Source organism: Microcaecilia unicolor, chromosome 6 (assembly GCF_901765095.1).
Source record: "Microcaecilia unicolor chromosome 6, aMicUni1.1, whole genome shotgun sequence".
NCBI lineage: Eukaryota > Metazoa > Chordata > Amphibia > Gymnophiona > Siphonopidae > Microcaecilia > Microcaecilia unicolor.
This window is the reverse complement of record NC_044036.1, coordinates 297956490-297981360: the sequence shown is the minus strand read 5'-3', so window position 1 is coordinate 297981360 and position 24871 is coordinate 297956490. Positions and strand designations below refer to the sequence as shown.

At 45.9% G+C, this 24871-nt stretch overlaps 1 protein-coding gene across 4 annotated transcripts in view; it reads left to right on the top strand.

The window, feature by feature from the left end:
- LOC115473211 (manganese-dependent ADP-ribose/CDP-alcohol diphosphatase-like) overlaps positions 1-23981 on the top strand; it is a 29064-nt gene extending 5083 nt beyond the window's left edge. For 2 of the 4 annotated variants that reach the window (XM_030207985.1, XM_030207984.1), the window contains exons 2-4: positions 15627-16254; positions 18949-19062; positions 22447-23981. In XM_030207985.1, the coding sequence (XP_030063845.1) occupies positions 15639-16254; positions 18949-19062; positions 22447-22745 (1029 nt within the window). In that variant the 5' untranslated portion in view covers positions 15627-15638 and the 3' untranslated portion in view covers positions 22746-23981. Of the gene's footprint in view, positions 1-5607; positions 5640-12629; positions 12799-15626; positions 16255-18948; positions 19063-22446 lie in introns of those variants that run through there. The other 2 variants (XM_030207986.1, XM_030207983.1) reach the window with 2 other exon arrangements.
- The last annotated feature ends 890 nt before the right edge of the window (positions 23982-24871 follow it).

Genomic DNA, 24871 nt, shown 5'->3' with positions numbered 1-24871 from the left:
AGGACAACAGGCCGTCATATTCTCATATATGGGTGACATCATCCAATGGAACCCGATGCAGATGCTGACTTACGAGTTCAAGAATCTTCTAGCAGCATCCCACCTGAGGCATGAGCCCAGGTCCCTCAGTCTTTGTTTTTCAACGGAGGACATGCCGTTGCTTCACAGTGCGATTTGTTCTTTTTTTTCTTGTGCCTTCCCGTTCAGGTTTCCAAGTCCTTTCAGTTAGTTTTTCTATTGTGTTTACCCTTTCTTCAGTTTCCTTTTAATTTCTTTTATTTTTCAGCCCTTAAAGTTTCCTTTATTTTTCACATATTGCTAGGCCCTTTTTAGGCCAAAGCACCAATCTCGATTTGAATACTGCTCCCTTTTTCCAGTTCAAAATTGAGGAGTTTAATTTGGCTGTGATTCTTTTCTCGATGTCCAAGAAGACCTGCACAACTGGTGCATCGGGTGCCTGTTAAACTCCAGCATGCTTGGATTCTGAGGTTCTTCAGGCTTCATAGTATTTTGAGTACCTTTGGCCTTTCACATGATCTCCAGAGAAGTGATCAGGGAATGGCAGCTTGGCATCCTGCATGGAGCAGGTTTTATAGCTATAGCTGTTTATAGCTTTTCAAGATACTGAAGATAAAACCTCTGATGTGTTTTGGGGTTTTTTTTTGTAAGTCTGTAATTCCCTGAGCCATCAAGAAAATCATATAGAAGTCAACAGTGGAAGGTACATCAGTAGTTGACATCTCAGGCAGCATGCCTGGGAGAAGAACATCTCTGGCTCCATGATGGCCATTGGATAAAGTCACAGCCAGGTCAAGCACCATGAGGAATAGAGACCATGGGTCTAGGATGTGCATATTTACCTATAACACTTATCTCCCTGGCATCCAGAATACAGTGATTAACAGAGTCCTTAAAACACACAAGTGATCTCTCCTTGGTGAATTCTACTGGCTATCTTCCAAGCTTGGGGGACTCCTCAAACTGATCTATTTACCAGCATTGAAAATGCAAAGCTGTCACTTTGTTGTTCACTCTACCCATCATCAGATTATCCGGCAAATGGTGTGTAATCTTCTGATGTTTGATTTGGTGCCACTGAGAGGTCTTGGGTCCACTTCACAGAGGCAAAATAATACACAAAAACAAGGTATTTATAAGAAAAGGGTATTTGATCTAGAAAGTAAACTTGTTACATATCTTCCTGTGCTTTTATACATGAAGGTATTACAATTCCAGTATCTTCCTGTTTCCCACCATTTGATCTGTATAGAATCTTTTGGACACAAGTCTTTGCAAGTAGCTGTGACCTTTTTTGAAGACCCAGGCTTCAGGGGTCTGCCTGTCTCTACTGTTCTTGTTATTTAGAGCACTGCTTTTGTAACATGTTTATCATAAGCTTAAGCTTCAGAGACATCAGGTCTACACTTACACCACTTGGGATCAGGACTGTAACACTTCCCAGAAACCTTTAGTAGAGAATGATACGGGGATGGGAATATACGGTAAACCCATGGTAAAAGAAAAAAATCTGGCCGTTACCGCGGATGCGGGAGCAGTAAAAAGCTTTGCTCCCATGGTAAAAATGAAACCCCAAAACAGTTGCGGTTAACCATTCCCGGCCCAGCATCTCCGTGCCTGCTTTCCTCCCTCCCTCCCGCCAGGCAGTGGTGTGCTGGAGCCGGCTCGCACGAGCCATTTGTTAATTTTTAAAGAATTTTGGGAGCCGGTTATTAAACTTTAACAACTGGCTTCCAAAATTTGGGATCAGATCCCTTCTTGGCATCGTTGTTCTCCTCCTCCCCTGTGGCTTGTTTCAGTGGTTCAGCTACAGGGGGCCTCAGGGGCCTAAGCCCCCCCCCATTTCTGTCTCAGGCCCTGTCAACAATAGTGGCCAGTTAAGTGGTTTTTTGCTTCCTCAAGCTCCCTGTACCCGCAGTCAGGCAGCTGAGCTCTCCTTCCCTTCCTTTGGATCCGGCTGGCTATCTCTCTTCCCTGTTTCCAACAGTGAGCCCCGGAGCGGGCAACATTGATGACAGCTGCTTCCGGGTGCCCCGGTCCCGTCGCTGCTTCGTCCAACTCACAGGAAGTTGAAAAGGTAGGATGAAGCAGTGAGACGGACTGGGGCAAGCGGAAGCAGCTGTCTTCAGTGCTGCCAGCACTGCAGTTCACTGCTGGAAACAGGAGAGATAGCCGGCCAGACCCCAAGGAAGGGAGGGAGAGCTCAGATACCTGACTGCGGGGATAGAGTGCAGGGAGCCTCGGAACAAAGCAACCAAACCTGTGAGCTATGTCTTCCACATTCTCGTTCTTTATTGTTGGTACCATTTTTATTTGATCCCACTTATATTTCAAACATGCTGGCTTGTGCAGCGTACGGATGTACACACAGAGCAAGTATAATAACAGAATAACTTTTCATAGGTAGAGTAGTAATTTACTATAAATTGTAATCGGTGTGTCATTTGGAGGGACTGGATATAGGGACCCACAGAGAGGCGACACTGGAAATGTAAGAGGGGGGTTGCTGGAGTGGATCCATGGAAAGGGAGGGGGCTGCTGGACCCGAAGGGGGAGCTGGAGAGAAGGGAGAAAGGCACAGGACCATTGGGGAGGAGGGAGGGCTGGCTGTAAGGAAGAGAGAGGCGCTGGAACCATGGGGGGGGGGGTGGGGGGTAGGGCTGGAGGGAAGGGAGAGAGGTGCTGGACCTGCAGGGAAGGAAGGGACCCAGAGGGGCAATGCCAGACATAAGAGGAGGTGTATGGACACAGAGGGAAGATGCTAGACATCAGGGAGAATAGGAACTTAGAAGGGAGATTTATGTGACTGTTTTTACAGATCCTATTTAATTTTTCATAATCCTGGTTTGATATAAAAACGAAATAAAATTAAGGGAAACAAAATTAGGAGTACTAATGATGTATAGAGCTTCTTAAGTGAGCCGTCCTCGGTTATACTTGCTGAGATTAAACTCGGCTGTGGATACAGCCTATACTGAATTCTCCTTTGTTCCCTTTTAAAAACTACGTTTACAGGGTGATGCAATTCTCTAGGCATCTGATATAACTTATATTTTTCTCTTTGGGATTGACTGTATTTTGATTTTTGTATATTTTTGTCTCTCCTATTTTGGGATTTTTGTAGTTTATTTATTTATTGCATTTGTATCCCACATTTTCCCACCTTTTTGCAGGCTCAGTGTGGCTTACAATACATCATGAATAATGGAAATAAGAAGAGAATAGACATTTGGTATTACAGAAGGATTTTGGGTTACATGATAATAAAAGAAACATGATTGTAACATAACAGAAGACATTATAAGACAGCTCTGGATACATGTGGGGGATTTCACATGTTGATCTTTATGATATGTCTTGTTAAAGAGATGGGTCTTCAGTAGTTTGCGGAAGTTGGTTAGTTCATAGATCGTTTTTAGGTTGCGCGGCAGCGCGTTCCAGAATTGTGTACTCTTATAGGAAAATGTTGATGCGTGCGTTAATTTGTATTTTAGACCTTTACAATTGGGGAAATGAAGATTGAGGAATGTGCAAGATGAATTTTTAGCATTCCTGGGAGGTAAGTCTGTCAGGTCTGACATGTAGGCTGGGGCATCACCATGGATAATTTTGTGAGCTAGGGTACATATTTTGAACGTGATGCGTTCTTTAAGTGGGAGCCAGTGTAGCTTCACTCGTAGGTAGTTTGCACTTTCATATTTTGATTTTCAAAATATGAGTCTGGCTGCAGTGTTCTGGGCTGTCTGGAGTTTTTTGAGTATTTGCTCTTTGCAGCCAGCGTAGAGTGAGTTGCAATAGTCTAGATGACTGAGTACCAATGATTGTACTAGATTACGGAAGGGTAGGGACTTGTGGGTAAGACATAGGGACACAGAGGAGTGATGCTGGACATAGGTGGAGGGGATAGGGATAGGCTTAGGGCTCTCTTTGGCCAGGGGGGCAGATGTCCTAGTTGCACCCCACTAACACCATCTCAGGCATGTGTGATCTTTATATTTTGCACCGTAAAGGAGGAAATGCATATCTTTCTATTTCTGTGGTATGGCTTCTTGTGGTAGGTTAATATATGTGTATTATTTTGGTCAGCTATTATGTATTTGGCATTTGTGTTCTTTGTGTGTGTGACCGAAGTATTGTGTTAGCATGAATTTTCTTTGTAGCGTTCTGTAGTAATTTGGCTTGTTTAGTTTTACTGATAGTGGAAGGGATATTTGTAAGGGGAGACAGGGATTTTGTTGACCCTTGTTCTGCATTGTTTGTGATTTATAAAATTACAGTTGTACAGAATATTGTTTCTTTTTATACTTTAATAAAATGATTTAAATATAAACTCGGAACAAGGCTTGTACAGATGGGATCCGACAGAGCTCGCAGGGATGGGGACAATTTTGTCCCCGCATCATTCTCTAATTAGTAGTTACACACAGATCTGGCCTATGCCCCTATTCTGTAACCTACGTGCCTAACTTATCTTGTGCGCAATTCTAAAGGGAGTGTGGACAAGGGAGAGCATGGGCAGGTCAGGGGGTTTCCCAGGATTTAGCTTTGTTGTTAGGTGCAGAAATGACAGTATTCTCTAACTGCCATTAGTTAGTCGCAAGCATTTATACCAGCCTTTTGGCAGGCGTAAATGCTTGCACCCAGTGAGGCGCAAAAATGTGCGCTAAGCTAGTATTCTATAAAGTCTGTTCCACACGGAATGGCCTTCATAGAATACTAGCTTAGCATGGATCATCCCAGCAATTGACTTTGGTCGACCTGTACAGAAGTCTCCTCATGAGAGGTAATTCCCTACAGGTTTCCAAAGGTTAGGCACCAGGATGCTGTGCAGTAAACGTGACTTCTTTATTGACAATTGCGTGCATAATTGCCATTACAGAATTCTAACACGTCTACATTTAGGCATGGCTGCTTATACCATATCAGTGGCTGGTGCAAATGCCTGCAAATAAATGTTATAGTTGCACGTTTAACTGTCGGTATTCTATAACCTTAGTGTGTAAGTTCTGGGCACGCCTCTGACCTGCTCATGCCCCTCCCATGTCCATACCCCTCTTGAAGTAAGGCATAATAAAATTTATATGGTAAGGTTATAGAATATCGACTAAGTGCAAATTTAGTGCCAATTTACATCAATTGTGACCAATAATTGGTTGTTAGTGCCAGTTAGTAGCTAATTTGTCAATTGCAAAATTGGGTGCCTAAGATAATTGAATGAAGAGGATGATGCAAAGCAGCTTGAAGATCCCCAGTACATGAGGTTCTCTTCGTTGGGAGCAAATTGTTACTTGCCCATCTTGCTTTTTTAAATCAGGGCAACAAAATAACCCCTGGGACTTCGAAGTGTTCTGGCCCACCACCCTCCTCTGCACTGAAAGCTGTTTGACAGTAAGGGATAAGTTAGAGGGGAGGTCCAGCCTCCAAGTATCTCTGATCAAACCCGCTGGCCAGGATAAGGCTTACAGGTCCATGATGTCCAAAACACGCATCTTCACCAGCACAGGCCACTTTTGGGCGCGCCTTAGTAAAAGGGCCCCAGAGTTAAGAGCACAGACAGAGGAAAGCAGAACCAAAGACTGGGAACCAGATGATTGGAATAATAAAATCACCAGACTACAAAAGTAGGAAAAATTATTTTATTTCAGTTTAGTGTTTGAATTTTGTTGGTGTTGAAAATTTGCATGTGTCTGTTTTTTCGCAATTTTCCAGGATACACATTTCTTTGTTTCTCTGGTGTTACATGACATGCAGAGTCCTGTATCTGCTGTCAGTTTTTGTCAGCATGTTTTTTGTGGTTCTCTATTTTGTATCAGGTGAGAGTCATGTTCTGCAGCTGAGGTAAATGATTTTGTTGGCATGTGGTGTCTGTGTAAGAATCTGATCTACCAAGGAATGGTCCATGGACCATCCCTGGGAACCAACACTGAGCATGAGACTCAACCACAGAGCTACAGGCCATGGACTGTGCTCTTAGGATTTAGGCCTGCCTTGAAGAATCCTGCTGCTCCTTCGGCTGGAAACAGAGAAATACTAACAAATAGCAGGCTGCACCATTCTTATACTAGTGATGACATCACTGAATGCTCCACCTTCTGGTTGGGCTGGTCTAGCAGGATGATAAAGAAAAATGTAAAATATATCTTCTTACTTTTCTTTTGTTTCTATTTATTTCTTTTTAAAGAGGACTAACCACAACCACACTACATAATCCAGAGAAAGTGAATGATACATACCTGTAGCAGGTGTTCTCTGAGGACAGCAGGCTGATTGTTCTCACGACTGGGTGACGTCCGCGGCAGCCCCCACAAACCGGAACAAAACTTCGCGGGCGGTCCCGCACGCAGGGCACGCCCACCGCGCATGCGCGGCCGTCTTCCCGCCCGCCCGTGCGTGACCGTTCCCTCTCAGTTGAATGAGAAGCAAAAATGATGAAACGCAACTCCAAAGGGGAGGAGGGAGGGAAGGTGAGAACAATCAGCCTGCTGTCCTCGGAGAACACCTGCTACAGGTATGTATCATTCACTTTCTCCGAGGACAAGCAGGCTGCTTGTTCTCACGACTGGGGTATCCCTAGCTCTCAGGCTCACTCAAAACAAGAACCCAGGTCAATTGAACCTCGCAATGGCGAGGCATAACAGAAATTGACCTACGAAGAACAACTAACTGAGAGTGCAGCCTGACCAGAATAATTCGGGTCCTGGAGGGTGGAGTTGGATTTACACCCCAAACAGATTCTGCAGCACCGACTGCCCGAACCGACTGTCGCGTCGGGTATCCTGCTGGAGGCAGTAATGTGATGTGAATGTGTGGACAGATGACCACGTCGCAGCCTTGCAAATCTCTTCAATAGTGGCTGACTTCAAGTGGGCCACCGACGCTGCCATGGCTCTGACACTATGAGCCGTGACATGACCCTCAAGAGCCAGCCCAGCCTGGGCATAAGTGAAGGAAATGCAATCTGCTAGCCAATTGGAGATGGTGCGTTTCCCGACAGCGACCCCTATCCTGTTAGGGTCGAAAGAAACAAACAATTGGGCGGACTGTCTGTGGGGCTGTGTCCGCTCCAAGTAGAAGGCCAATGCTCTCTTGCAGTCCAATGTGTGCAACTGACGTTCAGCAGGGCGGGTATGCGGTCTGGGAAAGAATGTTGGCAAGACAATTGACTGGTTAAGATGGAACTCCGACACCACCTTCGGCAGGAACTTTGGGTGAGTGCAGAGCACTACTCTGTTGTGATGAAATTTGGTATACGGAGCATGAGCTACCAGGGCTTGAAGCTCACTGACCCTACGAGCTGAAGTAACCGCCACCAAGAAAATGACCTTCCAGGTCAAGTACTTCAGATGGCAGGTATTCAGTGGCTCAAAAGGAGGTTTCATCAGCTGGGTGAGGACGACGTTGAGATCCCATGACACTGTAGGAGACTTGATAGGGGGCTTTGACAAAAGCAGGCCTCTCATGAATCGAACGACTAATGGCTCTCCAGAGATGGCTTTACCTTCCACACGATAATGGTAAGCACTAATCGCACTAAGGTGATTCCTTACTGAGTTGGTCTTGAGGCCAGACTCTGATAAGTGCAGAAGGTATTCAAGCAGGTTCTGTGCAGGGCAAGAACGAGGTTCTATGGCCTTGCTCTCACACCAAACGACAAACCTCCTCCACTTGAAAAAGTAACTCTTTTTAGTGGAATCCTTCCTAGAGGCAAGCAAAACACGGGAGACACCCTCAGACAGACCCAACGCAGCAAAGTCTACGCCCTCAACATCCAGGCCGTGAGAGCCAGGGACTGAAGGTTGGGGTGCAGCAACGCCCCGTCGTTCTGCGAAATGAGAGTCGGAAAACACTCCAATCTCCACGGTTCTTCGGAGGACAACTCCAGAAGAAGAGGGAACCAGATCTGACGGGGCCAAAAGGGCGCGATCAGAATCATGGTGCCGCGGTCTTGCTTGAGCTTCAGCAAGGTCTTTCCCACCAAAGGTATGGGAGGATAAGCATACAGGAGGCCGGTCCCCCAATGAAGGAGAAAGGCATCCGACGCTAGCCTGCCGTGTGTCTGAAGTCTGGAACAGAACAGAGGCAGCTTGTGGTTGGTCTGAGAGGCGAAAAGGTCCACCGAGGGAGTGCCCCACTCTCGGAAGATCTTGCGTACCACTCTGGAATGGAGCGACCACTCGTGCGGTTGCATGACTCTGCTCAGTCTGTCGGCCAGACTGTTGTTTAAGGCTGCCAGGTATGTGGCTTGGAGGAGCATGCCGAACTGGCAAGCCCAACGCCACATCCCGACGGCTTACTGACACAGGGGGTGAGATCCGGTGCCCCCCTGCTTGTTGACGTAATACATTGCAACCTGATTGTCCGAATTTGGATAATTTGACAGGACAGCCGATCTCTGAAAGCCTTCAGTGCGTTCCAGATCGCTCGGAGCTCCAGGAGGTTGATCTGAAAATCCTTTTCCTGGAGGGACCACAGTCCCTGGGTGTGAAGCCCATCGACATGAGCTCCCCACCCCAGGCGAGATGCATCCGTCGTCAGCACCTTCGTGGGCTGTGGAATTTGGAATGGACGTCCCAGGGTCAAATTGGTCCGAATGGTCCACCAGTGCAGTGAAGTGCGGCAACTGGGGGAGAGGCGGATGACATCTTCTAGATTCCCGGTGGCTTGAAACCACTGGGAAGCTAGGGTCCATTGAGCAGATCTCATGTGAAGACGAGCCATGGGAGTCACATGAACTGTGGAGGCCATATGACCCAGAAGTCTCAACATCTGCCGAGCTGTGATCTGCTGAGACGCTCTGGTCCGTGAAGCCAGGGACAGGAGGTTGTTGGCCCTCGCTTCGGGAAGGAAGGCCTGAGCCGTCTGGGTATTCAGCAGAGCTCCTATGAATTCCAGAGACTGGACTGGCTGGAGATGGGACTTTGGGTAATTTATCACAAACCCCAGCAGCTCCAGGAGTTGAATAGTGCACTGCATGGACCGGAGAGCTCCTGCCTCCGAGGTGTTCTTGACCAGCCAATCGTCGAGATATGGGAACACGTGCACTCCCAGCTTGCGTAGATACGCCGCTACCACCACGAGGCACTTTGTAAACACCCGTGGGGCAGAGGCGAGCCCAAAGGGCAGCACACAATACTGAAAGTGCCGTGCGCCCAGGCGGAATCTGAAATACTGTCTGTGAGCTGGCAGTATCGGGATGTGAGTGTATGCGTCCTTTAAATCCAGGGAACATAGCCAATCGTTTTTCTGAATCATTGGCAGAAGGGTGCCCAAGGAAAGCATCCTGAACTTTTCTTTGACCAGGAACTTGTTCAGGCCTCTCAGGTCTAGGATGGGACGCATCCCCCCTGTTTTCTTTTCCACAAGGAAGTACCTGGAATAGAATCCCTGCCCTTCCTGCCCGGGTGGTATGGGCTCGACCGCATTGGCGCTGAGAAGGGCGGAGAGTTCCTCTGCAAGTACCTGCTTGTGATGGGAGCTGAAGGATTGAGCTCCCGGAGGACAATTTGGTGGCAGGGAGGCCAAATTCAGGGCGTATCCGCACCGCACTATTGGAGAACCCACTGGTCGGAGGTTATGAGAGGCCACCTTTGGTGAAAAAATTTTAACCTCCCTCCGACCGGCAGATCGTCCGGTACGGACACTTTGAGGGCGGCTATGTTCCCATGGATCCAGTCAAAAGCTCGTCCCCGGCTTTTGCTGTGGAGGCGCAGGGGGCTGCTTAGGCGCACGCTGTTGACGAGAGCGAGCGCGCTGGGACTGTCCCTGTGCCTGACGAGGCCTTCGGGCCGGCTGGGTGTACCTATGCTTGGGAAAAGCATAGGGCGCAGCCTGCCGGGCCCGGGAAAAACGTCCACCTGCTGAGGTGGATGCTGAAGGCGCCCGGTGGGAGAGCTTGTCGAGGGCGGTTTCCCGCTGATGCAGTTGGTCCACCAGCTGCTCGACCTTCTCACCAAAAATATTATCCCCCCGGCAAGGGACGTCGGCCAGTCTCTGCTGGGTGCGGTTGTCCAGGTCAGAGGCTCGCAGCCATGAGAGCCTGCGCATCACTATACCTTGGGCCGCAGCACGAGATGCCACGTCACAGGTGTCATATATACCCCTGGACAGGAACTTTCTGCACGCCTTCAGCTGCCTGACCACCTCCTGAAAAGGCCTGGACTGCTCCGGCGGGAGCTTGTCAACCAGGTCCGCCAGTTGCTTCACATTATTCCGCATGTGGATGCTCGTGTAGAGCTGGTAAGACTGGATGCGGGTCACGAGCATGGAAGATTGGTAGGCCTTCCTCCCAAACGAGTCCAGAGTGCGAGACTCCCGCCCCGGGGGCGCCGAGGTGGTATCCCTTGAACTCCGTGCCCTCTTGAGAGCAGAGTCCACGACCGCCGAGTCATGAGGCAATTGGGGCCGCATTAACTCTGGGTCCGAGTGGATTCTGTATTGGGACTCTGCTTTCTTGGGGATGGTGGGATTAGATAGTAGTCTCACCCAGTTCCGAAGCAGTGTCTCTTTGAGGACATTGTGCAACGGTACCGTGGAGGACTCTCTAGGTGGTGATGGATAATCGAGGACCTCGAGCATCTCAGCCCTCGGCTCATCCACAGAGACCACGGGGAAGGGAATGCATATAGACATGTCCCTGACAAAGGAGGCAAAGGAGAGGCTCTCAGGAGGCGAGAGCTTTCTCTCGGGTGAAGGCGTGGGGTCGGAGGGAAGGCCCACAGACTCCTCTGAGGAGAAATATCTGGGGTCCTCCTCCTCCCCCCACGAGGCCTCTTCCTCGGTGTCGGACATAAGCTCGTGCAGCTGAGTCCTCAACCGGGCCCGGCTCGACGTCGAGGCACCGAGGCCTCGGTGTCGTCGAGCAGTGGACTCCCGCACCGGCGGGGATGAAGCTCCCTCCATCGATGTCGACGGGGACTCCACCTGCGTGGCGGTCAAGACCGGCGCCGCAAGCGGCCTCGGCACCGTGCTAGAGCTCGCCGGCGCCACAGTCAACGGCGCCGAGGGCACAAGCACCCCCGGCGCCAGCACAGTCTGGCGCATCAGCCCTTCCAGGATCCCCGGAAGGATGGCTCGGAGGCACTCGTCCAGGCCCACTGCCGGAAAAGACGGGGGGGCCGGTAGAGGCATCGGTGCCGGAAGCTGCTCGGGTCCAGGAGACTGCACCGAAGTGCTGGGACCCTGACGTGGCGGTACCTCTACTACAGAGGGGGACCTCTCCTCTCGACGCCAACGCTTTCTCGGCGTCGACTCCTCTCCGGCGCCGGGGGCCAGATGCATCGATGGCGACCGATGATGGTGCTTCTTTGTTTTCTGGCAATGCCCGTCATCGGCGCTAGGTGGAATGGAGGAGGAGGAGGTCGATCCCCCTCGGCCTCGAGGGACCGGGTCCGACAGGGTTCGGTCCCGAGGGCCCTGGGTAGAGGGAGTGACCGGGGCCGATTACCCACACGGCCTCTCACCCCTGCCGTCATCAGAGGACCGGTGGGCCGACGGGACCTGTGCTTCTGGGGTCGATGCCATCGGTGCCGATTTCGCGGACATCGATACCGGTACCGAAGAACCGGCCGTCGATACCGATGCCGTCGACGTCGAGGGGCCGGCGCAAGTTCCAAAAAGACGGTCCTGAAGAACTTGCCTCGCTACTTGAGTCCGTTTCCGGAGACCAAGACACAAAGTACACGACTTGGTATCGTGCTCCGGCCCGAGGCACTGGAGGCACCAAGCGTGAGTGTCGGTCTGCGAGATAGGCTGGCCGCACCGACCACACTTCTTAAATCCACTCGGGACCTTCGAGGACATCGACGGAAAAATCGCGTCGGCGAAATCAAAGTCATTGATGGTGGCGGTAAAATCACACCTCGAAAAGAAATCGACCGCGCGGCCACAAGGCCGCAACGCGACGCCCCCGCTAAAAAACGAGGGAAAACAAGTACAGCGCGTTTTTTTTTTTGAGAAAACTAAAGAACAAACGCGGCAATGAAAATAAACGAAATTAAAAGGAAGATTCGCGAACAACGCGATCCAGTTTCCGGGGCTGACAATGATAGAGTCGTTACACGTCTCTCTCCAGGCGCGGAAAGAAAAAGACTGAGCGGGAACGGTCACGCACGGGCGGGAAGACGGCCGCGCATGCGCAGTGGGCGTGCCCTGCGTGCGGGACCGCCCGCGAAGTTTTGTTCCGGTTGGTGGGGGCTGCCGCGGACGTCACCCAGTCGTGAGAACAAGCAGCCTGCTTGTCCTCGGAGAAACACTGTCATGTTATGTGTAAAACCAACCAATTAATAGACTCTGAAGAGTCCAAAGGACCCAGGAAAGAGAAACTGAAGACACACCCAGGCATTCTTTACCCATTGCAAAAACAGTTGTACACAGTTAACAAGGACATAAAACTGAAATGAGCACACAAAAAGAAGAGAAAGCAGGACCATGGTGGGAGGAAGGATAGATGGACAATGCTTATGGAGCATAAAAGAGAATCAAGACAGGACAGACTGAAAACAAAGAACAGAGAGGGGAGGGGCTGGAGACCAGTGCTGCCTGGAACTTAGCCAGTGAGAAAGACATTTAAATTTGAGCAAATAGGGAGAAGCCCACAGAGAGAGAGAGAGAGCGAGAGAGCAGAAATAAAACATTTTTAAAAAGCTTGAAAAGCAGCAGGACTGTATGGGTATCTCTTTCTGTTTGAGCCCTGCATGGATAGGGAAGACAGCACTGGAAGGGCAGGGTGGGGCATCTCCTCAAGACCAAATGAGAGAATCTGGCCCTACTGTTCCTGGACTGGTAAGTATTCCTCTGCTGTCGGGATGCATCTCTGCTGTCGGCATGCATCTCTGCTCTATATTCTTTGGATCCGATACTTAAGAAACAGGGGTTTTTTTGCATGGGAAGAAAGTGAAATTTAAAGCTCCTTGTTCAGCTGAGATTTCTATATCATAAAATTAGTTAACAAAATATCTTTTGTGGTTAGAGCATATATTTTTTACCATGTAAGTCTGGGAGGAAGTTATTTCTTCAGCTTACAGACGGTTCGGTGAATGCAGGGGTTTTCCTGTATGTGTCAGGTTGCACTGGAAATATGTATGCCTTCTTGACCCTGCCCAAGCTGTTTGTGTAATGTGTGCCTATTTAAATGTTTCTTCTAATGAACCTGATGGGAGCGGAAGATGTTAATACACTTTCTAAGGCTATGTGCGGCTAGGACTTTGCTTTTCTGTTTTCTTTTTGTATTGTTTATACACCTCCTCCCAACTATGTCGTCTTGAGTAGAATTTATATGCTATTTTTGATTTCTGGATTTGTGTATAATCATTGTATATTGTCTGTTTTTCCTGAGAATTTTCACAGTGTTTTAAAATTCTGAATAAAAATAAGTTTTGATATAAAATGTAGACATGGTGAGGAAGCCTAATTTGATACAACACATTTCTTAGGTTTGCAGGTCAAATTAATCTGTTTTTAAATCTGGAATGTGTAGAAATAAGATTAGCCAACAAGTTGTAGATTTTATGTTATTGGACTAACAGTATACTCCTGACTAGCCTCGGAGAACTCTGCTTCCTTCATCAGGTCAGCGAGACAGTAAAGAAACAGCACTGTTACACTGGGTTTATCAAAGCAGCAATATGACATAACTTTCTTAAAATAACATTTTGTTGCTACTTCTTTTGGTCATGGTTTCTTACTTTCTAAATATTTATAAATGTCATAGGCTGCAGAACTGGGTGGATCACCTGACCCAACTAATATTTTACCCAACACAGCATCAGCAAGTAGAGAGCTTGGGGCAGGGCTGGAGATAGGTTTATTTGGCCCCTCTAATTAAAAAAAAGATGTTCTGCTGCCCCTGCATGTTTCAAGAAAGTGTCTTTGCAGCATTCATATTTTTACATATATTAGTGCAATATGAACATGGGGGGGGGGGAGGTAATTATAAAAGGCATATCTTTGTGTAAAAGAATGTTTTTCATAAAATTGTAATCAAATGGAGCAGTATGGAACTAGCAGGATAGATAAATCAAATTTTTATTTTACAAAATGAAATCGGTAACAAAGTCCACAGACCAAAATCCAGTAGTAATCCAAATTTGTCTCTGATTGGAAGTTTTTCTGTGGACAAGGTTTGGAAGTAAGTGCATAAAATAAAATGTGAATTTTTATTTGACTCAGAGCAGGTATAAATGTTTGCATGTATTTTCCATGGGGTAATTTTAAATGAGAGAGCATTGCAGTTTTCCTTTAACGTTGGGCAGTCCAATTTTCAAACAGTCCTATATGCTCACTGGTGGCCATGAACGTTCACTATCCATGTATTTAAAAATGCTGTACGGATAGTGCTGAGCTGAAAATCCCTTTAAGTAACCCAACACTATCCATATACTCCTAGATCTATATTTGGTGCCAAAATTTAAGCACGGATGCAATTTGTGCTTATAACTAAGGGCCTCTTTTTATTAAGCCGCACTAGCGGTTCCTGCGTGGAAATGCCAACGGAGCCCAGTCAAAGTGAATGGGCTTTGTTGGCATTACCTCACTGGGAGCCTCTAGCACAGCTTGATAAAAAGAGGCCCTAAATTGCTTGAGGAGCTATCAACAATGAATTAATAGGCCTTAACAATCAATTACATTGAATTAGCACTAATTTGGATTTGTGAGCTAACGCCCTACACTTAAATCCTCTAGTGCAGTGGTTCCCAAACCTGGTCCTGGAGGTACCCCAGCCAGTCAGGTTTTCAGGATATCCACAGTGAATATTCATGAGAGGGGATTTGCATGCACTGCGTCCACTGCATGCAAACCTCTCTCATGAATGTTTATTGTGGATATCCTGAAAACCTGACTGGCTGGGGTACCTCCAGTACCAGGTTTGGGAACCACTGCACTAGTGCATATCTCAAAAGAGGCCATGGCCAGAGGCAGACCATGGACATTCCAAAAATTTGCACACGGAGTTACAGAATAGCCCTATTTCCATTCCAAAATGCCAGGAGTTGTGCACCGGCATATACACCTGGTTTTAGCTGGCATAAATTCTGGAGCTGAACTTTTGTCGCAGAAGTGGCCTCTAAACATTATTCTATAAATGGCGCTCAACCTGGAGTACTGTTTATAGAATAGCTTTCTGCGCTGATCATTTTCCAGCAGTATTTACAGAAGTCCCTTCATAGTGGAGGGGAGGGGGTGTAAATATTATCCAGCTGCCTGCTGTAAAAGTTTTCCTATGGATTTCTGAGAAAGAGTAGTTCTTTAGCTGCCCCTGCTAAATTCTTCTTTATGTCTATCTGTGTTATTTATTAGATTCTTGATAATACCACCTGTGTGATAGTTACATGGGGCTCCTACAATGATCACATCAGTGTCTCAGTTTAAGCTGATCCGTAATGATGGTGGCAGTTGGGCAGAAAAATCAACACAATTATTTAATTTTTTTTTCAGGAATAAAACTCAGGAGCATAAAACAGTTCTTTTGAATGAAATGTGCCACTGAAATGTGAGAGATTTTTTCTGCAGCTTTGAGTCTGGGAGAGCATCATCTCTGCAGTATTCTTGCATCCTTCCATTTTCTGTTCATCATGACTCTATTTTCCACTTCTTTCTTTGATTTGTGTTAGGTTGCAGAAGAGATGAGCCAGACCCTTCAACAACCAGATGGAAAGTCAGAGTTGTACTTTTCTTTTGGAGTCATAGCAGATATTCAGTATGCGGACACTGACGACAGACTGAATGCATGGGGGACAAGTATGAGATACTACAGGCACAGCCTCTGTCTTCTCCAGAGTGCCATAGAAGAGTGGAATAAGGAAATCCCCTGCCCCAGTTTTGTACTTCAACTTGGGGATATAATTGATAGTTCGAATTCTGTGCACAAAGCATCAAAAATAGTACTAAAGTGTGTTCTGAAGCAAATTGAAAAAATGAATGTCCCATTTCATCATGTGTGGGGAAACCATGAGCTTTGCAATTTCGGTAGAAATTTTTTGACAAATTCTGCACTTAACACAAAACATTTAGAAGATAAAACTGTAGAGGTCTCTGCAAGTGCTACAGTGAGCTGTCATGAGGATGTTAATCCACAGCACTTCTATGCTTATCATTTCAGTCCTTTCACTAACTTTCGATTTGTTATGATTGATACCTATGATCTAAATGTTGTTGAGAAAGATGTATCCAGCACCAGATATGAGGAAACAAAGGAATTTCTACGTATGAGAGCAAACAGGAGTCCATATAGATGGCAAGGTATGATATATATCTGATCATGAACTAACCCTATAACAGTGAGCCTGCCTACTGTGTTTTTTGTCACAGCAGAAAACTCAACATGCACGCATACAGCCATTTCTGGAATGCATGACCAAACATTAGAAGATCAACCACCAAGGTGAAGAAACGTGAAACACTATGAACAGTGACACAGTAGCAAAGGAGTAGTGTAGCCAACAGGACGCTTACAAGAAGACACAAGGGAGACCAAAATTACTGAACAACAGGTTTATTCATGAAAAGATTCGACACGACACCCTGTTTTGGCAAGAGTGCCTGCCTCGGATCCAGGGCCGCTGAGAGACTAGGCCAGGCCCGGGGCAAGGCCACCCCGCCTCCGCCGCTGCAGTCCAGGGTCTCACCTGCCTGCCTCCATGGCTCCGGGCCCATTGCATTCAAAGCGGCAGTCGCAGATCGCCTCTCTTCTGGCCTTCCCTCCCTGTGTCCCGCCCTCGTCTGATGTAACTTCCAGTTTCTGCGAGGGCGGGACACAGGGAGGGAAGGCCCAAAGGGAGGCGATCTGTGACTGCTGCTTCGAATGCAGGGGGCCCGGAGCCAAGGAGGCAGGCAGGTGAGGCCTTGGAGCAGCCTGACCTTGGAGGCCCAGGCCCGGGAATTTTGTCCCCCCCTGCCCCCCCTCTCGGTGGCCCTGCTTGGATCCACTGTGCGTCATCTTTGGCAATACTCATCTTTGACTAGAAGCACAGTTGGAGTCTTTTTTAAAACTGTTCCACCTTACCGCTTTTGCTTTGACATAACATACAGATATTGTCGAGATACCTTTCATATGATAAGACTCCTGAGGCAGGCACTCTTGCTGAAACACGGTTCCATATCAAGTCTTTTCATGAATAAACCTGTTGAGTAATTTTGGTTTCCCTCATGTCTTCTTGGAAGTGTGTCCTGTTGATTACACTACTTCTTTGCTACTGTGACCAGACATTAGGCAAACTCACCATCTGCTGAACAGGATAAAATAACCTTTATTACTATCATATTACAGTTCACCATATTATTTTATTTATTTATTTATTTATTTATTGCATTTGTATCCCACATTGCCCCACCTATTTGCGGGCTCAATGTGGCTTACAAAACCTGTTATGGCATCGCCATTCCAGGAGACAGGTACAATTGGTGTTAAACAAGATCATGGAAGAGGAAAAAAAACAGTTTACATCTGTTTAATATTTATGAATATTTCAAGCAGAACATACAAAAAGTAATCCAAAACAAAACACAATCACCATAGTTTAACAAACCATGTTCATACATCAGGGTCTCTTTTTTTTTTTTTTTTTTAAACTCCCCACATCCAACTTAAATCTCAAGATAAGAGGCCTTGATTCTTATAGCCTCTCATCCTCCTAAACAAACTTCCCTCATTACAACAGAACCAACTCTTAATCTTTCCCCAGTCAAACCCTTTCCCAATCAAACCCTGCATTGATTGTAGTTAGGTTATCCATCATTCAAAGGGATTCATTTCAAAACAATATTGAACAGTTTTTTCTTTTTTTTTTTTTTTTTTTGAATAGTTTACCATTTGCTATGAAACAACTTTCCTCCTACACGTCTTTTCATACAATATTAAAAATTTACCTACTTGATAAATATCTGATTAAAAGTAGCTAGGAAAAATCTGTGCACTGTGTATTACCTTAGCTAAATCATTGTTTGTATTAAGTGTACATAATACTGATTGTACACTGCTTTGGACCTTCTCAGGGATTAAGCGGATTACAAATGTCAGATTAGATTAGATTGCATTGCTCCAGAAAGCATGTTTGGAAAAGTTTACTTTAAATCTAGAATGAGTGTGATCCATTTTACATAGATACGTTCTGTTTTTCATACCTATTAGGCTTTTAAATCCATTTCCATGCTCCAAGTTCTAATCTACTACACCCACTGATATCTTTTGCTTCCTGCTGCTATTTCTTTCCATCATAGACTTGAGCTCTGGAGAGGAAATCAACACTGGTTTTAATTGTAGAGATGAAACAGAGCCAGTAATTAATGTCAAAGGGACAGTGAAGAAAAACAGACACCAGTCAACAGGAAGGGAAAAACCATGCTATTTTTTTGGGTGGGGGGGGGGGGGGAGGGGGGAATGGAGAGAAAAAGCAGGCGCTAACAAAGGAAGATAATAGAAATTAAACAAAAAAAGAAAATAAGATAATACCTTTTTCATTGTACTATCAATACATTTTTGACTAGCTTTCAGAGGCCAGAACCACCTTCCTCTGCTCAGGATAGAAATGAGCAAAAGATGGCAATATCAGAATATATCAGTAAAAAAAAAAAAAAAAAACATTTCAATGACTAAAAGGAAAGGTGGAGTATCATCTTATTTTCTTTTTTTGTTTGTTTGTTTTTATTTATATGTATTACCTTTAAACATGGCAACAACAGAAGAGGGAATCCCATTTGAGAGAGTAATATTTCCAGCCCAGTCACAGGCTACCCCTTATTTCTATTTCAGTGTTCCCTTGTTAGACCTCTTCAAGTGATAGTCCTATCACAAACACAGAAATGAATAGATATCTAACTGGAAAATAAATTCACTATGTGCAAGAATTTCTCACTGATGAACTGATGCCAGATTTCTGGAAAAGCTTTTCATTCTGTTTCAAGATAAGCTTGATCTATGTGTATTTTTTGTTGTAGATGATGAAGCTCATCTTTTAATGTTCAATGGTGGATTCGGTAAAGATCAACTGGACTGGCTAGACAGACTGCTTACGTTTTCAGATGAAAACAAAGAAAAAGTTGTAGTATTTGGTAGGTTTTGTACTTTTTATTTGAACTGCTAAGCAAAAAAGGTACCCAAAGTGGGGTTATGAGTTTGGAGGGGTAAATTTGGACAACTTTCATTTTTGAAAGTTTTGAGGCATATTTTCAAAGCACTTTGGGAGGCTAAGTTCCATAGGTTTCTATGGAACTTTGGGAGGCTAAGTGCTTTGAAAATATGCCTCTATCAAGCTCATTTTCAAAGCACTTAGCCTCCCAAAGTTCCATAGAAACCTATGGAACTTAGCCTCCCAAAGTGCTTTGAAAATATGCCTCTAAGAGGCTCATTTTCAAAGCACTTAGCCTCCCAAAGTTCCATAGAAACCTATGGAACTTAGCCTCCCAAAGTGCTTTGAAAATATGCCTCTATGTGTACTAAGGGTTAGTAGAAAGGGACTATGCAATTTTTTCACAACTTTGATATTTTTCATGTTCTACAGCCTAAAAAACTGGGATATTTCAGTTCTCAGGGTTAATTATTTTTTTTATTGATAAACATTTATCATTTTTGAAGACCTAATTAGTCCATACCTGAAGCTGAAATTTTGCAGGATTATGCAGTTGATATCTCTCTATCTTGTGGTATAAATAAGTCACATATTCCACTTTTGGTACTTTTTTCCTCAGCGGGTCACATTTGCATTTCTGAATTAAAGAGGAACGCCAAGGTTCAGAATTCAGAGCAGCTTATTCTTCATCCAGGTGAAAGTACCCGGCCTGGTACTGGATGATAACTTTTAGATCCCAGCAGGTACTGGTTTGGCTTTGCCAGGAAGAGGCTTTATTTTGCAACTGGGAGCAGCTGTTCTGTGCCAGCTCGGTTATTTATTTATTTATTGTATTTGTACCCCACATTTTCCCACCTTTTTGCAGGCTCAATGTGGCTTACAGAGTATGGAAATGAGAACGTCATTACATGATATAAGAAAACAGTCGATCATAAGCTGAGGTGAAAGAGGAATTTAGGTAGAAGGTGTTAGGTTAAAGGTTAAGGAGCAGACCTCTCTTTCCTTCATTTAAATAAGTCTAGCCCAGTTTCTAGGCAGTGATCTGGTAGACCCAGATTTCATTTTTATGTTGACTGTGGGTACTGCAAAGATAAAAGAAAGAGGATCCAGTGAATGAGCAGCAGTCATAAGGAGCAATGCATGATTAATTGTGCAGTACTGATGTCGCTAAATGAAGAGAACCCCAATTGTAAACTATCATAGATATATATTCACTTGACACCCTCTAAGAAATTGTTTTTTTTCTAAGTTAGAAAATAAGACCTCAGAGTTCTATACGTTATAGAAATGCCTCTGTCAAAAAGCTTCAAAATCACTTGAATGTGAAAATGTTAGAGATGGAGGGGCGTCCAAGATTTCCTGAGGACGTCCCGGCAAAGGGGCAGGGAAACCCATATTATCGAAACAAGATGGACGTCCATCTTTCGTTTCGATAATACGGTCGAGGACGCCAAAATCTTGACATTTAGGTTGTCCCTAGACTTGGGTTGTTTCTGATTTTCGGCGACAATGGAAACTAATGACGCCCATCTCAGAAAAGACCAAATGCAAGCCCTTTGGTCATGGGAGGAGCCAGCATTCGTAGTACAGTGGTCCCCCTGACATGCCAGGACATCAACCGGGCACCCTAGGTGGCACTGCAGTGGACTTCAGAAAAAGCTCCCAGGAACATAGCTCCCTTACCTTGTGTGCTGAGTCCCCCAAAACCCACTCCCCACAACTGTACACCACTACTATAGCCCTTACAGGTGAAGGGGGGCACCTAGACGTGGGTACAGTGGGTTTGTGATGGGTTTTGGAGGGCTCACATTTACCACCACAAGTGTAACAGGTGGGGGGGATGGGCCTGCGTCCGCCTGCCTGAAGTGCACTGCACCCACTAAAACTGCTCCAGGGACCTGTATACTGCTGTAATGGACCTGAGTATGACATTTGAGGCTGGCAAAAAAATATTAAAATTTTTTTTTAGGGTGGGAGGGGGTTAGTGACCACTGGGGGAGTAAGGGGAGGTCATCCCCGATTCCCTCCGGTGGTCATCTGGTCGGTTCGGGCACCTTTTTGTGGCTTGGTCGTAAGAAAAAAAGGACCAGGTAAAGTCGTCAGGGACGCCCTTTTTTTTTCCATTATAGGTCGAGGACGGCCATGTGCTAGGCACGCCCAAGTCCCGCCTTCGCTACGCTTCTGACGCCCCCGGGAACTTTGGTCGTCCCCACGAAGGAAAGCAGTTGGGGATGCCCAAAATCGGCTTTCGATTATGCCGATTTGGATGACCCTGTGAGGACGCCCATCTTGTGTATACAATATGTAAGCTGCATTGAGCCTGCCATGAGTGGGAAAGCGCAGGGTACAAAAATAAAAATAAATTTGTGTCGAAAGTTGGGTGTCCTTCTCTTTCGAAAATAAGCCTGATGTTCACAATAATTTTCTAATTAAACAATGATCCTATAACTCAAAAAGTAACTTCCAACACAAGCAGCTCTTAACATGAGGATTTTTAGCAGGAAAGAGTAATGGTGTATCCACAAATCCTACCTTTCATCCTTATGTTGTATTGTGAGCCCTCCAGGAACACCTAAAAACATACTGTACCTAACTGTACACCACTACAAAAGCCCTCAGGTCTGCAGGTGTCTCTTATCTATAGGTACAGTTGGTATTTTGTGGGTTTTGGAAGACTCACGATTTCCACCACAAGTGTACTAGTTAGAGTGGGATATGGACATGCATCCTTTTCTCTACAGTCCTCCATTGCACTGAGTACTAGCCTACTCCTGGGATCAGATTGCTGCTGTAATAGGAATGGCTATAATATCTGAAGCTGTCATAGAACCTGGTATGTACTGTCACATCTTTTGGGGGGGGGGGGGGGGTGGCAGGAGGTCAGTAACTACTGGGTGATTAAGGGGGGTGTCATGCCTTAATCCCTCCAGTGGTCAGCTGGTCATCTAGGGCAACATTTTGTGACAAAGTTATGATTGAAACAGGTCTAGAAAAAAACATCCCAATTTTTGCCCAAAACGCTATCTTGTAATTTGGATAAACTGTGGAGAAAAATGTCTCAAAACTGAGTTTTGAAAATCACAACTTGGACATTTTCTCATGAAAAACAGCTGTCTGCCACTTTGTGCTACTTTTGAGATGTTTTCCTCTTTTGAAAGTTGAGAGCAATGGTGTCCTCTGATTCTAGTACAATTTGAAAGATGGGCCAAAGAAGCAGCGCAGAGGCTAAGGGTTAGACGAAGCTTTTAAATGGACAATGATGTTACCTATGCCAGAAAGACATGTCTGGAGTATGGGGTAATTATAAAAGGAATAAATGGGAGATTAAAAAAGAACACCCTTTTGAGAGACTTTTTTTTTTTTTTAGGTCATGTTCCCATTCATCCCGAAAGCAAGAAGAGGGCTTGCCTTGCTTGGAATTACAGAGACGCCCTAGCAATATTACAGGCCCATAAATGTGTGGTGTGCTACCTGGCAGGACATGATCACGATGGGGGATATTGCTTGGACTCTCATGGCATACACCATGTTACTTTAGAAGGCCTTGTGGAATCCCCACCTGGCAGCCATGCATTTGGGACTGTGCATGTTTACAAGGACAGGATGGTTTTACATGGGAGGGGCAGAACAACAAGCAGAGTCTTATATTTCAGGAGGGATCAGTGAGTGAAAATGTATTCTCAATAAACCCGAAACCAAAGTTGCTAAGCTGTAACACATATTCTCTGTAGACAGCAAGATTAATCAGACACACAATTCGATGATATTATCAGCTGGCTTTGAGACAGAACAGCTCTTGCAGCACTCTTAACCAGTGTAAAGTTCTGATCAGGTGTGGCCTTTTCCATGGTCAGCAAACCCTTCAGTCTCCTTCGTTTAAAAGATGAGAATCAACTTTTGGGGAGGGGAGAAGGACTGTGTACCCGATTAATCCTGCAGGCTACAGCGAACCAGGAAGACCAGGATTCAAATCCCAATAATGCTCTTTGTGACATTGGGCAACTCATTTAACTCTCCATTGCCTCAGATACAAAATTAGATTGCAAGTCCTCCAGTGAGATGCCTACTGCACCTGAAGTTGAATGCTTTTTGATCATGCTGCACCAGTTTTGAAAGAGGCACGCTAGTTTCCATTTACATATTGCATGGTGTAAGATTTTGATTTTAGCACATAAGGCAGTCCCGTGTAAAATGTCTTATTACTTAGCCAACTTACTAGTTCCTTATTGTCCAGCTAGAGGCTTGCAGTCTCGATCATCACATTATGATTCCATCTCTCTCACAAGCCAGATTGGATTCTGCTAGAGTAGTGGTTCTTAACCAGAGTGCTGTGAGGACCTGAGAGGTGCGCTAAGCAGCATCTCTGGTGCCAAGAAAGCAGAAGTAAATGTAAAAACAGATTTCCTGTGTCAGAGAGGGTGGGACCAGCAGACAGGGCATGCACAAGGTTAAGGTCCCGTGCTACCCTGTGCATGTTCTCACCATCTGCCAGTCCTGCCCCCTCCAACATAGGAAGGCTGTAGTAGGGCAGGACCAACAGACACCAAGTGCAGGCATGGGTTTCGAGTCCTGTGCTGCCTTTACTTTTATGTTGGTAAGGGTGAAGGTGAACAAAAGGGAAGTGAGGGCAGTGTTGGACCGATTGGACAAGGGAATAGAGGAAGAGATGCTGGATAAGGAGTAGAGAGTGGGGTGAGGGGCTGAGGAAGAGATGCTGGACAGGGAAGAGAGGGGAAAATGGACATGAGGGGAAAAGACACAAGGAAAGGGAAGAAATGGGGATTCTGGACATGAAGTGGGAAAGAGGGGGAAGATGCTGCATAGAGAATAGCACGGGGATGGGGATCCACAGTAACTATGGGGGCGGGGACAGATCCCATGGAGACAGGGCGGGGATGGGGACAGAGCCCGTATTTGTCCCTGTGTTACTTTCTACTTTGAAGCCTGTTAATGAATTGGACTGTTATTTATGTTTGATGCAGACAATATTTTTATTTTTTGGAAAAACAAGCAAACATGCTAGCCACAGCTAAAAAAAAAATTGCACGGGGGATCCTGTACATCATCCTGCTACCAGCACATCTTTTGAAAAGACATCTTCTATTGCAGAAGGGACTGTGGAAGACAGGAGAACTAGACTGAATTGTTGATGACTTCTTATTTGTCCACAGATTTAAAAATCTCCCCTCTAGGGCATACAGAACGGATTGTATTTTGTACCCTTGGACAGGATGGATTAGAATTCCTTGGGGTAGTAGAAGTCAGCTATTGTTGGGGTTGGAAGGGTAGAGGGTAATGGTGGTGGAAGGGTTATTATAGCTGCTAGTTATTGTTTTCTATTTGTAATTTATACACAACAGTTGCACAGCATAATGTTCCTTTTTATACTTTAAAAAGATTTAAATCCTATATAATAATTCTCACCTCCAACGTTCCATGCTTGGGACCGTGGGTCCCTGGCTGCAAGTGGTCTACGAGGCAGACAAGCAGGACGTCACTGATGTCAACACAGCTGATTGCAAGGCAAGGGGAGGAGTAGGGAAACACGAACTGCGTGTTTCCCTACTCCTCCTACTGCCTCGGAATCAGCTGTCACCCCCCCCCCCCCCCGCGCTATGGCCCCCTCGAAACCCACCCCCTCCCGCGAACCTGTCGATCCCCCCCCCCCCCCCCGCCGGTACGCCGAAAACTGCCGCCGCCGTTGTTGTGCTACCTTCCCTTCCCTTAGGTTGTTCAGTCATCTTCTTAGAAAGTTTAACTCCGTGCGTCTGACGTCAGACGCACGGAGTTAA